The 15,986-nt window shown below is 38.8% G+C and overlaps 3 protein-coding genes and 1 long non-coding RNA gene across 4 annotated transcripts; all 4 read right to left on the minus strand.

The window, feature by feature from the left end:
- On the minus strand, positions 1-2,402 carry LOC124877322 (serpin A3-5-like). Its single transcript, XM_047380424.1, has 6 exons — positions 2,250-2,402; positions 1,129-1,761; positions 964-1,034; positions 682-875; positions 455-602; positions 1-366 (listed from the first exon to the last, which is right to left on the minus strand). Exons 2-6 carry the CDS (start codon positions 1,754-1,756, stop codon positions 172-174), a joined length of 1,236 nt encoding a protein of 411 aa, XP_047236380.1. The 5' UTR covers positions 1,757-1,761; positions 2,250-2,402; the 3' UTR covers positions 1-171.
- Positions 2,403-4,942: 2,540 nt separating this feature from the next.
- LOC124877321 (serpin A3-5-like) lies at positions 4,943-7,399 on the minus strand. The gene is made up of 6 exons (XM_047380423.1): positions 7,247-7,399; positions 6,126-6,758; positions 5,961-6,031; positions 5,679-5,872; positions 5,452-5,599; positions 4,943-5,363 (listed from the first exon to the last, which is right to left on the minus strand). The coding sequence occupies exons 2-6, from the start codon at positions 6,751-6,753 to the stop codon at positions 5,169-5,171; spliced, it is 1,236 nt and encodes a 411-aa protein (XP_047236379.1). The 5' UTR covers positions 6,754-6,758; positions 7,247-7,399; the 3' UTR covers positions 4,943-5,168.
- Positions 7,400-10,503: 3,104 nt separating this feature from the next.
- LOC124878133 (serpin A3-5-like) lies at positions 10,504-12,797 on the minus strand. Its single transcript, XM_047381955.1, has 6 exons — positions 12,645-12,797; positions 11,524-12,156; positions 11,359-11,429; positions 11,077-11,270; positions 10,850-10,997; positions 10,504-10,761 (listed from the first exon to the last, which is right to left on the minus strand). The coding sequence occupies exons 2-6, from the start codon at positions 12,149-12,151 to the stop codon at positions 10,567-10,569; spliced, it is 1,236 nt and encodes a 411-aa protein (XP_047237911.1). The 5' UTR covers positions 12,152-12,156; positions 12,645-12,797; the 3' UTR covers positions 10,504-10,566.
- A 1,702-nt stretch (positions 12,798-14,499) lies between these two features.
- LOC124877203 lies at positions 14,500-15,384 on the minus strand. Its single transcript, XR_007040466.1, has 2 exons — positions 15,265-15,384; positions 14,500-14,950 (listed from the first exon to the last, which is right to left on the minus strand). It is a non-coding gene; the product is annotated as an uncharacterized LOC124877203 (long non-coding RNA).
- Between the last annotated feature and the right edge of the window lie 602 nt (positions 15,385-15,986).

Genomic DNA, 15,986 nt, shown 5'->3' on the forward strand with positions numbered 1-15,986 from the left:
TTCCCCTGTGATTATTTATTGTAGAACATGCCTTTTTTAAGGATCAGCAAATACAAATGTGAAGCAAACATGTTATCTGTGTATGCAATGGGAATAAGACACCACACAAAGTATTTTCTTTGTATTACATATGTACTGATAAAGCTGGGTTCAAATATAACATCTATTCCTTCAGATGTTTGGATTGACAATCTTGCCCAGAAAAAGCACGTTTTCTGCGACTCGCTCAGTGACGATCACCATGAAAGGACGGTTGAACCTTAATTCTGGGATGTGGCGGAAGGACAGAAGTGTGATGCCGATACCAGTGGCTGCTGCAGCAGTGGCTCCAGCCTCATTGACGTCCAGTGTGGCTTGGTGCACAACCTTTACAACGCAATCAAAGCAGAGTGTGTGACACATGTCAACAGAACTTTGGTAAGCAAGGACATTTTATCTTATACTCCCCTCTTACCTCCGACACAGCCAGCTTCTGTCCCTCTGCAATGCCGCTGAGATCTGCACGATCCCCAAACATGTCTGCCATTCCCATTCCAGTCAGCACATCATTCAGCTTGTAGGAGGTCTTGATGGAAAATTTGGGAACATAGATCTTGTACCTCCTAAAAAAAGCAATTATAAGCACTAATTATTCAAGACCTGACAAAAATTTAATTGATACTGAATGGTGACTCTCTTTACCCTGACTTCATCCACTTTAACCATCTAGTGACATGTGTAGGGCTGATATTTCTCTCCAGCATTGTCATATTGTCAGGTAACAGCAGCAGCATGGAGTAGGAGTTGTTGAAGGGCAGGTGGAGGACTGAGGTGTTGAGGGCCTGGTCGTAATAAGTACTAACATCTTCTTCCATTCTCATCATCTGGACTTGAACCTGCAAAATAAAAGATTGAGATTTAGTTGGAAAATAAATACAAGATGACTCAGATCTGCTCTGCATTTTTCAGTGTATGATTTTGAACCTCTTTGTTTTTTTCCACCCTGAACACATCCTCCGCAGTCTGCTCAGGATCAAAGGGAGTTTCCCATTTTCCTGTTTGAGCAGAAGGAAGAGTTCTTATGAATCACCTAAAAATGACTCACAATGAAAAAGGGAGGACAGGGATTTCATAGTAGAGATCATTTACCTTTGTAGTAGACGTAATTGAGGAGGTACATAACTGTCCTTGGATCCAGGCTTTCAACCAGCTTGTTTATCTTTCCGTTAGTCTTATCTGATACATACTGATTGATGGTATTGGTGCTCTCTGTAGTTTTGGCAAAGTCAACACTGAAGCCCTCGGCAGAATAGAACTGCTTCAGGACATCCAGGAACTCAGGTTTTGGCTTGAAAAGGTTATCAACAAATAGAGCAGAACCTTGGCTGATGTCCTTATCAGATGCTGTGTTTGCTAGGAGTGTACGAAAGGCCTGATCTACATCTGTCTGAGTCAGCTGGGAGCTGTTAAAGCCCAAGCCACTATGCAACTGCTGATGGGTCTCCCCCCGTGCCCCTACAGACAGAGCAGCCAAGGCAGCAGAGACACTGGCTGGAGAAAAGAAAATGTTTTTGCCTTGAGAGGCAGCATGATCCGCTAACTTCCAGTACAGATGGAAGGCAAACTCTTTGTTTGCTGAGGTCACCAGTGAGATTTTGCTCTCACTGTCCTCTGCAGCGGTGCCTTGGGCTTCCTCACCGTGCCCAATGTGATGATGGCTTTTTCCTACACAGACCACTGCTGATAAGATCCAGAGAACCACCGGTGCTTGCATCATGGTAACTTGAAAGGGAGAGTCAAAAGTGACATTTATTGAGGTTACACAATATTTGCTTTTGCACACAGGCATGGTGAAATCTCAAAACCTACTCATTTGGTTTTATATGTTCTAGTTTTATGTTTTTGTTTTGCTACATAAATATTGTAGTACTCCATACAGATAGCCATCTTAATTAAAGTGATTGATATATTTATTTATTTCTTGTATGTCAGATCTGATGAAACCTCACATACAATATATAATAAACAGATAAGTTGGTTATTCAAACTCTTCAAGATTAACAACACATTACACTTTATGACATGGATAAACACTAAACAAAATGTACTTTTTCCTGCAATCTCATAGCAGTCATTTCTTTGCAAAGTGGAATTGTAATTTGACAATCTCACATATTATTAAAACTATCTTCATGTTCTGCTAAAATATTTCAACATATACTTTAAATATGAAGAACATTGGTTTTGTGTAATTTCTTCAAAATACTTACCGTTTTCTGGCTGCAGCTCACCTCAGCTCAGTTTGTCCCTCTTACCACAGTCTAGATGGAGAAATAGCCTATGTTTATCAATGATCAGGTGAACTTTGATTTTGTTTATTCTGTCCAAACTTCTTATTTGTTCTACAGTTGAGCTGTGTGACAGTATCTCAGTCGCTGGCCAATCATGGCATTAAGGTTTGCAAATAATTCTCAGAAAAACAAAAAGAACAAAAACAAGTGAATATTAACCAACATATTCTTTTACAGTACAATATGAAAAAAAAACGTCCTGTTGCAGTGTTTCTGGTATACCAAATAGAGCAGATGGTTCCTTTCATGTGCCAGGGCAATTTTGCTCTATAAAAAGGACATATCAAGATAGTATCCTATTTGCATGATTAACTTTATTAATCCCAGATACAAACTGGCATCAAAATGGGCAGGCCACATTGATGTTAACGCAACCTGTGTTTGTATAATCTTCAATCATTAAGAGTGATTGTGTGTGTGTGTATGTCTGTGCGAGCACATGTGTAGAAATAAGTAGGGTTGTATTTAGTGGATGTATGGGAGTGCCAGGTTCTTGTCTGGCAGTGTGCATTTCTAAGTGTGGCGAGAACTGTAGAAGGTCTGCGCCCAGGTCAACCCCCAGGCTAAAGAAACACATTCATAAGTACCGTGCACTTTTTTGGTAAAAAAGCTGTTAACATGCAGGTGTAGAAGCAAGCAGGGTGTTATCTTGTATTCTCTTCATCCTTATTTCTTTCCTATATTCTTTTTTCTCCCATTTTCCTTTTTGCCCCACCTCTCTTTCTTTCGTGCTTATTGTAATTTTTTTTTCCATTTCTGTCTGTGTGTCCATAACAATTGAAAAAATCCAAAAGCAGTTTCTAATAAAGTTTCTTTTATAAATATCAAGCAGGGCTTTAAATTGTTAGCTGTAATGTTCCATTTGTGAAAGTAAATCTGTTGGGCTTTTTCTTGGCACTCAGACAACAATTCTGAGCGCTTCTCTGACGGAAAGGACACAGTTAAAAAAATTAAAATAATACTACCATCTCCATTTTTTGTAGTCTATATAATGTCTGCTGTATCTCTATAAGAATATCTGGTCTACTCTCTGAATTACTGTTATGTAAACTTTGCAATGATGAACTAGAATCTCAACAAATAATTGTTCTAAGTGGTCTAATTTCCTATATCCACTGTACTGCTAAAAGGATTGCTAGCATTTTCCCTGTGTACACCGATAGTCAATTACTAATCCTTTTACCCTTTCAAATATTAGATTCAGGTAAAATAAATGCTACGCTCATCTTGTCATCTATCTTTTGATGCATCTTTGTAAATCTAAATATAACTATTCTAACTATCAATATCATTCTGTATCTGAGGGCACTGTAAATTTCATCACACGAAAAAGGAATGAAACAAGTGCAAACTTACCAAGACATGGCTATAAGTGACAACCTGGGGAATGAGAACATTAATCAAAGAAGCAGCCACACACAAAAAAGGACAGGGCTGTGAAAAAATTAAATTTACCTCTCAGATCTTTTCCATTTTCACTAACGTTTCAGATCATCACATTTTAATAATAGATAAAGATAGCCTGAGTTAATACAAAAAGCAATTTTCAAATGAAATTTTCACTTATTGTGGGGAAAGAAGCTATAAACAATCTGGTCTAGAATGAAAAAGCAATTGCCACCTAAACCACCATCAAGTGTTTGATGAGCTAGCCTTTTATTTCACTTCATTCTATGGCCAAGAGGCAGGGTACACTTTGAACAGGTCACCAGTCCATCGCAGGGCAACACAGAGACACACAGGACAAACACCTATGCACAGACCAATTAACCTAACAGTCGTGTACTTTAGACTGTGGGAGGAAATCGGAGTACCCGGAAAGAACCCACGCATGAACGTGGAGAACCTGCAAGCTCCATGCAGGTCAGAAGTTGAACCCAGGACCTTCTTGCTGCAAGGCAACCATTCTACCAACTGCACCACCGTGCAGACCCTTGGAAACTACAATTTGAATTAACTCTGGTTATCTTTGACATTAAAGTTCATTTGATAACAGATTGATTTGATCTACTCTTGATATGTGCTGATAGGGCCAAAAAGATTTAAATGGAATTTCACACGGTCTTGTTAAAAGAAAAACTGAGGATGATCAGTTAATAAATTGATTTTGATTAGCACCACGTGGTTGATTCTTTTCCTCTTGAACCGTTTGAAACTGTACAAGTGTGCAAAGTTTTTTCACAGAGCTTTTTTCTTTTTGGCTTCATAATGACAAATGAGTGTTATTCTTTTGTATGTTTTTGTTCACTTGAGGTTTGATTTAAATTGTTTTAGAATCTGCAAAAGAGCAAAAACATTGTATTGTGTCCTGGTCCAATAAAACCGAATTGAAAAAGATATACTTTCTCTTTTATCATGACTGTTTTCATTTGTATTTTTTTTCCTGAACGCAGCCGCACTTTGTACATTTTTAAATAAAAGCAACTCATGAAATTGTATTAACTACACACATTTTTAAGATTTAAGAGGGCCATGGCAGGCGGATATCAAGAGAAAGCAAAGATAAAGGAAACTAGAGCCGATATCAGGTCCTTATACTCTATAACTAATACCAGACAAATGAGGCATTTTTTGTCTGAAAAGGGTTTTTGTTGTGCAAATCCAGACAAATATAGACTACTGAATCATTTTTATTTTTTTTTGTTAAAAGCAGTCTACTAATCAGAATTCCCCTGTGATTATTTATTGTAGAACATGCCTTTTTTAAGGATCAGCAAATACAAATGTGAAGCAAACATGTTATCTGTGTATGCAATGGGAATAAGACACCACACAAAGTATTTTCTTTGTATTACATATGTACTGATAAAGCTGGGTTCAAATATAACATCTATTCCTTCAGATGTTTGGATTGACAATCTTGCCCAGAAAAAGCACGTTTTCTGCGACTCGCTCAGTGATGATCACCATGAAAGGACGGTTGAACCTTAATTCTGGGATGTGGCGGAAGGACAGAAGTGTGATGCCGATACCAGTGGCTGCTGCAGCAGTGGCTCCAGCCTCATTGACGTCCAGTGTGGCTTGGTGCACAACCTTTACAACGCAATCAAAGCAGAGTGTGTGACACATGTCAACAGAACTTTGGTAAGCAAGGACATTTTATCTTATACTCCCCTCTTACCTCCGACACAGCCAGCTTCTGTCCCTCTGCAATGCCGCTGAGATCTGCACGATCCCCAAACATGTCTGCCATTCCCATTCCAGTCAGCACATCATTCAGCTTGTAGGAGGTCTTGATGGAAAATTTGGGAACATAGATCTTGTACCTCCTAAAAAAAGCAATTATAAGCACTAATTATTCAAGACCTGACAAAAATTTAATTGATACTGAATGGTGACTCTCTTTACCCTGACTTCATCCACTTTAACCATCTAGTGACATGTGTAGGGCTGATATTTCTCTCCAGCATTGTCATATTGTCAGGTAACAGCAGCAGCATGGAGTAGGAGTTGTTGAAGGGCAGGTGGAGGACTGAGGTGTTGAGGGCCTGGTCGTAATAAGTACTAACATCTTCTTCCATTCTCATCATCTGGACTTGAACCTGCAAAATAAAAGATTGAGATTTAGTTGGAAAATAAATACAAGATGACTCAGATCTGCTCTGCATTTTTCAGTGTATGATTTTGAACCTCTTTGTTTTTTTCCACCCTGAACACATCCTCCGCAGTCTGCTCAGGATCAAAGGGAGTTTCCCATTTTCCTGTTTGAGCAGAAGGAAGAGTTCTTATGAATCACCTAAAAATGACTCACAATGAAAAAGGGAGGACAGGGATTTCATAGTAGAGATCATTTACCTTTGTAGTAGACGTAATTGAGGAGGTACATAACTGTCCTTGGATCCAGGCTTTCAACCAGCTTGTTTATCTTTCCGTTAGTCTTATCTGATACATACTGATTGATGGTATTGGTGCTCTCTGTAGTTTTGGCAAAGTCAACACTGAAGCCCTCGGCAGAATAGAACTGCTTCAGGACATCCAGGAACTCAGGTTTTGGCTTGAAAAGGTTATCAACAAATAGAGCAGAACCTTGGCTGATGTCCTTATCAGATGCTGTGTTTGCTAGGAGTGTACGAAAGGCCTGATCTACATCTGTCTGAGTCAGCTGGGAGCTGTTAAAGCCCAAGCCACTATGCAACTGCTGATGGGTCTCCCCCCGTGCCCCTACAGACAGAGCAGCCAAGGCAGCAGAGACACTGGCTGGAGAAAAGAAAATGTTTTTGCCTTGAGAGGCAGCATGATCCGCTAACTTCCAGTACAGATGGAAGGCAAACTCTTTGTTTGCTGAGGTCACCAGTGAGATTTTGCTCTCACTGTCCTCTGCAGCGGTGCCTTGGGCTTCCTCACCGTGCCCAATGTGATGATGGCTTTTTCCTACACAGACCACTGCTGATAAGATCCAGAGAACCACCGGTGCTTGCATCATGGTAACTTGAAAGGGAGAGTCAAAAGTGACATTTATTGAGGTTACACAATATTTGCTTTTGCACACAGGCATGGTGAAATCTCAAAACCTACTCATTTGGTTTTATATGTTCTAGTTTTATGTTTTTGTTTTGCTACATAAATATTGTAGTACTCCATACAGATAGCCATCTTAATTAAAGTGATTGATATATTTATTTATTTCTTGTATGTCAGATCTGATGAAACCTCACATACAATATATAATAAACAGATAAGTTGGTTATTCAAACTCTTCAAGATTAACAACACATGACACTTTATGACATGGATAAACACTAAACAAAATGTACTTTTTCCTGCAATCTCATAGCAGTCATTTCTTTGCAAAGTGGAATTGTAATTTGACAATCTCACATATTATTAAAACTATCTTCATGTTCTGCTAAAATATTTCAACATATACTTTAAATATGAAGAACATTGGTTTTGTGTAATTTCTTCAAAATACTTACCGTTTTCTGGCTGCAGCTCACCTCAGCTCAGTTTGTCCCTCTTACCACAGTCTAGATGGAGAAATAGCCTATGTTTATCAATGATCAGGTGAACTTTGATTTTGTTTATTCTGTCCAAACTTCTTATTTGTTCTACAGTTGAGCTGTGTGACAGTATCTCAGTCGCTGGCCAATCATGGCATTAAGGTTTGCAAATAATTCTCAGAAAAACAAAAAGAACAAAAACAAGTGAATATTAACCAACATATTCTTTTACAGTACAATATGAAAAAAAAACGTCCTGTTGCAGTGTTTCTGGTATACCAAATAGAGCAGATGGTTCCTTTCATGTGCCAGGGCAATTTTGCTCTATAAAAAGGACATATCAAGATAGTATCCTATTTGCATGATTAACTTTATTAATCCCAGATACAAACTGGCATCAAAATGGGCAGGCCACATTGATGTTAACGCAACCTGTGTTTGTATAATCTTCAATCATTAAGAGTGATTGTGTGTGTGTGTATGTCTGTGCGAGCACATGTGTAGAAATAAGTAGGGTTGTATTTAGTGGATGTATGGGAGTGCCAGGTTCTTGTCTGGCAGTGTGCATTTCTAAGTGTGGCGAGAACTGTAGAAGGTCTGCGCCCAGGTCAACCCCCAGGCTAAAGAAACACATTCATAAGTACCGTGCACTTTTTTGGTAAAAAAGCTGTTAACATGCAGGTGTAGAAGCAAGCAGGGTGTTATCTTGTATTCTCTTCATCCTTATTTCTTTCCTATATTCTTTTTTCTCCCATTTTCCTTTTTGCCCCACCTCTCTTTCTTTCGTGCTTATTGTAATTTTTTTTTCCATTTCTGTCTGTGTGTCCATAACAATTGAAAAAATCCAAAAGCAGTTTCTAATAAAGTTTCTTTTATAAATATCAAGCAGGGCTTTAAATTGTTAGCTGTAATGTTCCATTTGTGAAAGTAAATCTGTTGGGCTTTTTCTTGGCACTCAGACAACAATTCTGAGCGCTTCTCTGACGGAAAGGACACAGTTAAAAAAATTAAAATAATACTACCATCTCCATTTTTTGTAGTCTATATAATGTCTGCTGTATCTCTATAAGAATATCTGGTCTACTCTCTGAATTACTGTTATGTAAACTTTGCAATGATGAACTAGAATCTCAACAAATAATTGTTCTAAGTGGTCTAATTTCCTATATCCACTGTACTGCTAAAAGGATTGCTAGCATTTTCCCTGTGTACACCGATAGTCAATTACTAATCCTTTTACCCTTTCAAATATTAGATTCAGGTAAAATAAATGCTACGCTCATCTTGTCATCTATCTTTTGATGCATCTTTGTAAATCTAAATATAACTATTCTAACTATCAATATCATTCTGTATCTGAGGGCACTGTAAATTTCATCACACGAAAAAGGAATGAAACAAGTGCAAACTTACCAAGACATGGCTATAAGTGACAACCTGGGGAATGAGAACATTAATCAAAGAAGCAGCCACACACAAAAAAGGACAGGGCTGTGAAAAAATTAAATTTACCTCTCAGATCTTTTCCATTTTCACTAACGTTTCAGATCATCACATTTTAATAATAGATAAAGATAGCCTGAGTTAATACAAAAAGCAATTTTCAAATGAAATTTTCACTTATTGTGGGGAAAGAAGCTATAAACAATCTGGTCTAGAATGAAAAAGCAATTGCCACCTAAACCACCATCAAGTGTTTGATGAGCTAGTCTTTTATTTCACTGTCTTTATATTTCACTTCATTCTATGGCCAAGAGGCAGGGTACACTTTGAACAGGTCACCAGTCCATCGCAGGGCAACACAGAGACACACAGGACAAACACCTATGCACAGACCAATTAACCTAACAGTCGTGTACTTTAGACTGTGGGAGGAAATCGGAGTACCCGGAAAGAACCCACGCATGAACGTGGAGAACCTGCAAGCTCCATGCAGGTCAGAAGTTGAACCCAGGACCTTCTTGCTGCAAGGCAACCATTCTACCAACTGCACCACCGTGCAGACCCTTGGAAACTACAATTTGAATTAACTCTGGTTATCTTTGACATTAAAGTTCATTTGATAACAGATTGATTTGATCTACTCTTGATATGTGCTGATAGGGCCAAAAAGATTCAAATGGAATTTCACACGGTCTTGTTAAAAGAAAAACTGAGGATGATCAGTTAATAAATTGATTTTGATTAGCACCACGTGGTTGATTCTTTTCCTCTTGAACCGTTTGAAACTGTACAAGTGTGCAAAGTTTTTTCACAGAGCTTTTTTCTTTTTGGCTTCATAATGACAAATGAGTGTTATTCTGTTGTATGTTTTTGTTCACTTGAGGTTTGATTTAAATTGTTTTAGAATCTGCAAAAGAGCAAAAACATTGTATTGTGTCCTGGTCCAATAAAACCGAATTGAAAAAGATGTACTTTCTCTTTTATCATGACTGTTTTCATTTGTATCTTTTTTCCTGAACGCAGCCGCACTTTGTACATTTTTAAATAAAAGCAACTCATGAAATTGTATTAACTACACACATTTTTAAGATTTAAGAGGGCCATGGCAGGCGGATCTCAAGAGAAAGCAAAAATAAAGGAAACTAGAGCCAATATCAGGTCCTTATACTCTATAACTAATACCAGACAAATGAGGCATTTTTTGTCTGAAAAGGGTTTTTGTTGTGCAAATCCAGACAAATATAGACTACTGAATCATTTTTATTTTTTTTTTGTTAAAAGCAGTCTACTAATCAGAATTCCCCTGTGATTATTAAGTCAGGGGTTGCACGGTGGGGCAGGTCTTAGCACTGTTGCCTTGCAGCAAGAAAATCCTGGGTTCAACTCCCCGTGCATGCGTGGGTTCTCACCAGGTACTCCGGCTTCCTCCCACAGTCCAAAGACATGCCTGTTAGGTTAATTGGTCACTCTAAATTGCCCTTAGGTGTATGAATGAGTGTGTGCATGGTTGTTTGTGTGTTACCCTGTGATGGACTGGCAACCTGTCCAGGGTGTACCCCGCCTCTCGCCCATAGACTGCTGGAGATAGGCACCAGCTCCCCCGTGACCCACTATGGAATAAGCGGTAGAAAATGACTGACTGACTGATTATTAAGTCCTCAGAACTCAATCAGACTGGCAGATGCTTTGGCTTGTATTTATTGTAGAACATGCCTTTTTTAAGGATCAGCAAATACAAATGTGAAGCAAACATGTTATCTGTGTATGCAATGGGAATAAGACACCACACAAAGTATTTTCTTTGTATTACATATGTACTGATAAAGCTGGGTTCAAATATAACATCTATTCCTTCAGATGTTTGGATTGACAATCTTGCCCAGAAAAAGCACGTTTTCTGCGACTCGCTCAGTGATGATCACCATGAAAGGACGGTTGAACCTTAATTCTGGGATGTGGCGGAAGGACAGAAGTGTGATGCCGATACCAGTGGCTGCTGCAGCAGTGGCTCCAGCCTCATTGACGTCCAGTGTGGCTTGGTGCACAACCTTTACAACGCAATCAAAGCAGAGTGTGTGACACATGTCAACAGAACTTTGGTAAGCAAGGACATTTTATCTTATACTCCCCTCTTACCTCCGACACAGCCAGCTTCTGTCCCTCTGCAATGCCGCTGAGATCTGCACGATCCCCAAACATGTCTGCCATTCCCATTCCAGTCAGCACATCATTCAGCTTGTAGGAGGTCTTGATGGAAAATTTGGGAACATAGATCTTGTACCTCCTAAAAAAAGCAATTATAAGCACTAATTATTCAAGACCTGACAAAAATTTAATTGATACTGAAAGGTGACTCTCTTTACCCTGACTTCATCCACTTTAACCATCTAGTGACATGTGTAGGGCTGATATTTCTCTCCAGCATTGTCATATTGTCAGGTAACAGCAGCAGCATGGAGTAGGAGTTGTTGAAGGGCAGGTGGAGGACTGAGGTGTTGATGGCCTGGTCGTAATAAGTACTAACATCTTCTTCCATTCTCATCATCTGGACTTGAACCTGCAAAATAAAAGATTGAGATTTAGTTGGAAAATAAATACAAGATGACTCAGATCTGCTCTGCATTTTTCAGTGTATGATTTTGAACCTCTTTGTTTTTTTCCACCCTGAACACATCCTCCACAGTCTGCTCAGGATCAAAGGGAGTTTCCCATTTTCCTGTTTGAGCAGAAGGAAGAGTTCTTATGAATCACCTAAAAATGACTCACAATGAAAAAGGGAGGACAGGGATTTCATAGTAGAGATCATTTACCTTTGTAGTAGACGTAATTGAGGAGGTACATAACTGTCCTTGGATCCAGGCTTTCAACCAGCTTGTTTATCTTTCCGTTAGTCTTATCTGATACATACTGATTGATGGTATTGGTGCTCTCTGTAGTTTTGGCAAAGTCAACACTGAAGCCCTCGGCAGAATAGAACTGCTTCAGGACATCCAGGAACTCAGGTTTTGGCTTGAAAAGGTTATCAACAAATAGAGCAGAACCTTGGCTGATGTCCTTATCAGATGCTGTGTTTGCTAGGAGTGTACGAAAGGCCTGATCTACATCTGTCTGAGTCAGCTGGGAGCTGTTAAAGCCCAAGCCACTATGCAACTGCTGATGGGTCTCCCCCCGTGCCCCTACAGACAGAGCAGCCAAGGCAGCAGAGACACTGGCTGGAGAAAAGAAAATGTTTTTGCCTTGAGAGGCAGCATGATCCGCTAACTTCCAGTACAGATGGAAGGCAAACTCTTTGTTTGCTGAGGTCACCAGTGAGATTTTGCTCTCACTGTCCTCTGCAGCGGTGCCTTGGGCTTCCTCACCGTGCCCAATGTGATGATGGCTTTTTCCTACACAGACCACTGCTGATAAGATCCAGAGAACCACCGGTGCTTGCATCATGGTAACTTGAAAGGGAGAGTCAAAAGTGACATTTATTGAGGTTACACAATATTTGCTTTTGCACACAGGCATGGTGAAATCTCAAAACCTACTCATTTGGTTTTATATGTTCTAGTTTTATGTTTTTGTTTTGCTACATAAATATTGTAGTACTCCATACAGATAGCCATCTTAATTAAAGTGATTGATATATTTATTTATTTCTTGTATGTCAGATCTGATGAAACCTCACATACAATATATAATAAACAGATAAGTTGGTTATTCAAACTCTTCAAGATTAACAACACATGACACTTTATGACATGGATAAACACTAAACAAAATGTACTTTTTCCTGCAATCTCATAGCAGTCATTTCTTTGCAAAGTGAAATTGTAATTTGACAATCTCACATATTATTAAAACTATCTTCATGTTCTGCAAAAATATTTCAACATATACTTTAAATATGAAGAACATTGGTTTTGTGTAATTTCTTCAAAATACTTACCGTTTTCTGGCTGCAGCTCACCTCAGCTCAGTTTGTCCCTCTTACCACAGTCTAGATGGAGAAATAGCCTATGTTTATCAATGATCAGGTGAACTTTGATTTTGTTTATTCTGTCCAAACTTCTTATTTGTTCTACAGTTGAGCTGTGTGACAGTATCTCAGTCGCTGGCCAATCATGGCATTAAGGTTTGCAAATAATTCTCAGAAAAACAAAAAGAACAAAAACAAGTGAATATTAACCAACATATTCTTTTACAGTACAATATAAAAAGAAAACATCCTGTTGCAGTGTTTCTGGTATACCAAATAGAGCAGATGGTTCCTTTCATGTGCCAGGGCAATTTTGCTCTATAAAAAGGACATATCAAGATAGTATCCTATTTGCATGATTAACTTTATTAATCCCAGATACAAACTGGCATCAAAATGGGCAGGCCACATTGATGTTAACGCAACCTGTGTTTGTATAATCTTCAATCATTAAGAGTGATTGTGTGTGTGTGTATGTCTGTGCGAGCACATGTGTAGAAATAAGTAGGGTTGTATTTAGTGGATGTATGGGAGTGCCAGGTTCTTGTCTGGCAGTGTACATTTCTAAGTGTGGCGAGAACTGTAGAAGGTCTGCGCCCAGGTCAACCCCCAGGCTAAAGAAACACAGAGGGAGACATAGGGCACGGAGCCCTCTTCCCCAACACAGCCACACCAACACTCCTGACTGCGCAGGCCAAGCCCAGGAACCGGTCCCCCCAGTGGCCTAGGGTCCACACCAACCCCTGCCCCTGGCATAAAGACCACTGAGCAACAAGCCCCCCCGCCCCTGATATCATTTCATGCTAAAGTGTTATTCCTGATGTTCATTGTGGTTTCTCACATCAGATCCAAAGCTTAGATTATTCCATATTTTCACAGTTTTTATTGTTAATTTTCCTTTGTTTAGTTTTGTTACTAGTTTTACGTGGAGAATTTCATTAAGTGGCAAGTTGACTGCAAGGTTGAAATATTTTAGTTAATAAATTCACACATGTATTATGTGTATTTTGAATAGAAGAGATTTGCTGCCTTAAAGCCCTTACTCATATCATTCCTTTTTGGTTAACTGTCTGATAATACAGTAACGTTTGTTGATTTTTGTTAATAGTTATCAATTTCCAATGAATTATAAATTATTAGATGCTAGTAGCCCGACAATCACAATTTCAAATTATATATTATATAATATATGGTTTGGAATTCTAATTGTCAAATTAGAATTTTTAATAAATATTGATAATCATAACTGCACAACACTTTTAAAACTGTTGCATTACAGGGTGAATCCGAGTTAGCCCCTCATTCTATTAGCCCCTGCATCACCTTACCTATTCCTTCCTATTAAAGTGTCCTATATTAACTTTCACATTGCCTTGCAAAACCTTGTACCCCTCCTACACTTTCTCACGTTGAACCACAAATGTTCATGTATTTTGTTCAGACCTTATAAAACAGGTCAACACAAAGTACTGTATAATTGTGAGATGGACAAAAAAATGATGCATCCACCCATCTATCCATTGTCATAGATAAGATCCAGGAGGGAGATCCAGAGACCCCTCACCATAGTGACACTCCAGCTCTTTCTGGTGGATCCCAAGGAGGTCCCAGGAAATCAGGGCAGTCCTGGGAAAAGAAACTGCTAAGGCTGGAAAAGTCTTGACTTAAATCCAATTAAAAATCTTTAGAAAGACCTAAAGGGGCTGTTCACAATTTCTCTTCATCCAACCACACTGAGCATGAACTATTTGCTAGAAAGAAAGGGGGAAAACAAGTTTCTAGATGTCCAAGCTGGTTCAAATGCACACTTTTCAGATTTGTAAAAAATATTTAAAACCATAAATCCTTTTTATTCCACTTCACAACTTAAAACAATAAAATACAATGAAGTCTGTTGCCGTCACATGACAAAATGTGGAAATATTCAAGGAGATGGTCTACATCTGTCTGAGTCAGCTGAGCTGTTGAAACCCAAACCACTAAACAACTGCTGATGGGTCTTCCCCCGTTCCCCCACAGACAGAGCAGCCAAGGCAGCAGAGACACTAACTGGAGAGAAGATGTTTTTTGCCTTGAGAGCCATCATGATCTAATAACTTGCTGCACAGACAGAAGGCAAACTCTTTGTTGGCAAGGATCACTGGAGTGATTCTGTTGTCACCGCTGTCTGCAAGGGTGTCTTGGTCTTCCTCAGCATGCGCTATCTGATGTTGGCCTCCTTCTGTGTAGATCACTGCTGATAATATCCAAAGAACAACTGCAGGCAACATGGTGATCTACGACAGAGGGCCAGAAGTGTTTATTTTCACTTGTGGATATAAAGACTTAAGTGGCTCAAAACTTTTAATTAAATTCAGGTAATCACTCAATTGATTGTTCTAATTAAAAAAAGGGAAAAATTAAAATCAAGATTCTGTTTATGAAATAATTATTTCCTATTATTCAAGGATAGATCCACATTTTTCAATTGGCCACAAAAATAGCTCTGCAGTGCAGCAGTTAATGAAACAGCAATTTCACATCCTAGGCTGCATGGTCACATCCTTATGGAAACATTTTCCCATCCAAACATGTCCAAACCACTACTTACACTTGCAAACCTCTGAAACACTGGTCAGCACCCAGTTATCTCACAAACTCCTGCTGATTTATTCCCTGCATAGATTGGCACTTTAAAGTAGAAAAATGGACTCAGGTGTGTTAATCAAAGCTGCAGCCACATTTCCTTTCTATGCATGCTAATAGGCAACTATATTATATTATGTGTTAAAATTCTGCCTCATTAAAAAACCTTTATAATTTCTCACTCATCTACCAATATCTATCCTAAAGGAGTAAAATATATTTTAAATACATATGTATTCTTAGGATCACAATATTACCACTTTATTTAAAGGTTTAATGATTGTCCTGGATCTAGTCCCTAACCTTAACTATTATCTCATTAGTAATCTTACTAATGTATTTCTGTGAATGATCAAACAAACATGAAGTCTAACTATTTCAATGGATATTCAGATGGGAATTGAGAATAAATGTTCAGAGTGTCAGTAGCTGATTAAAGATTGAACTTTGTAGCTTCTTCTCAGTGTCTCTCTCTCTGAAAGACAAACTCATAACTTTTAAATTTAAATACCTGATTTAAATCTAAGGAAAGTTTGCACAGGAGACAGATTAATTCAAACAAAGGGCGGCTTTTGAGATCTGGCAGATTCCATCACCCGAAAACAACCTCGAACAGCTGAACTCTGATCCTGGGTCTTGTTGTGTCACCTCTCAATTGGGTCCCTTAACCTGTGGTTCTACAGGTCC

Source organism: Girardinichthys multiradiatus, chromosome 12, assembly GCF_021462225.1.
Source record: "Girardinichthys multiradiatus isolate DD_20200921_A chromosome 12, DD_fGirMul_XY1, whole genome shotgun sequence".
In the NCBI taxonomy this organism is placed as follows: Eukaryota; Metazoa; Chordata; class Actinopteri; order Cyprinodontiformes; family Goodeidae; genus Girardinichthys; species Girardinichthys multiradiatus.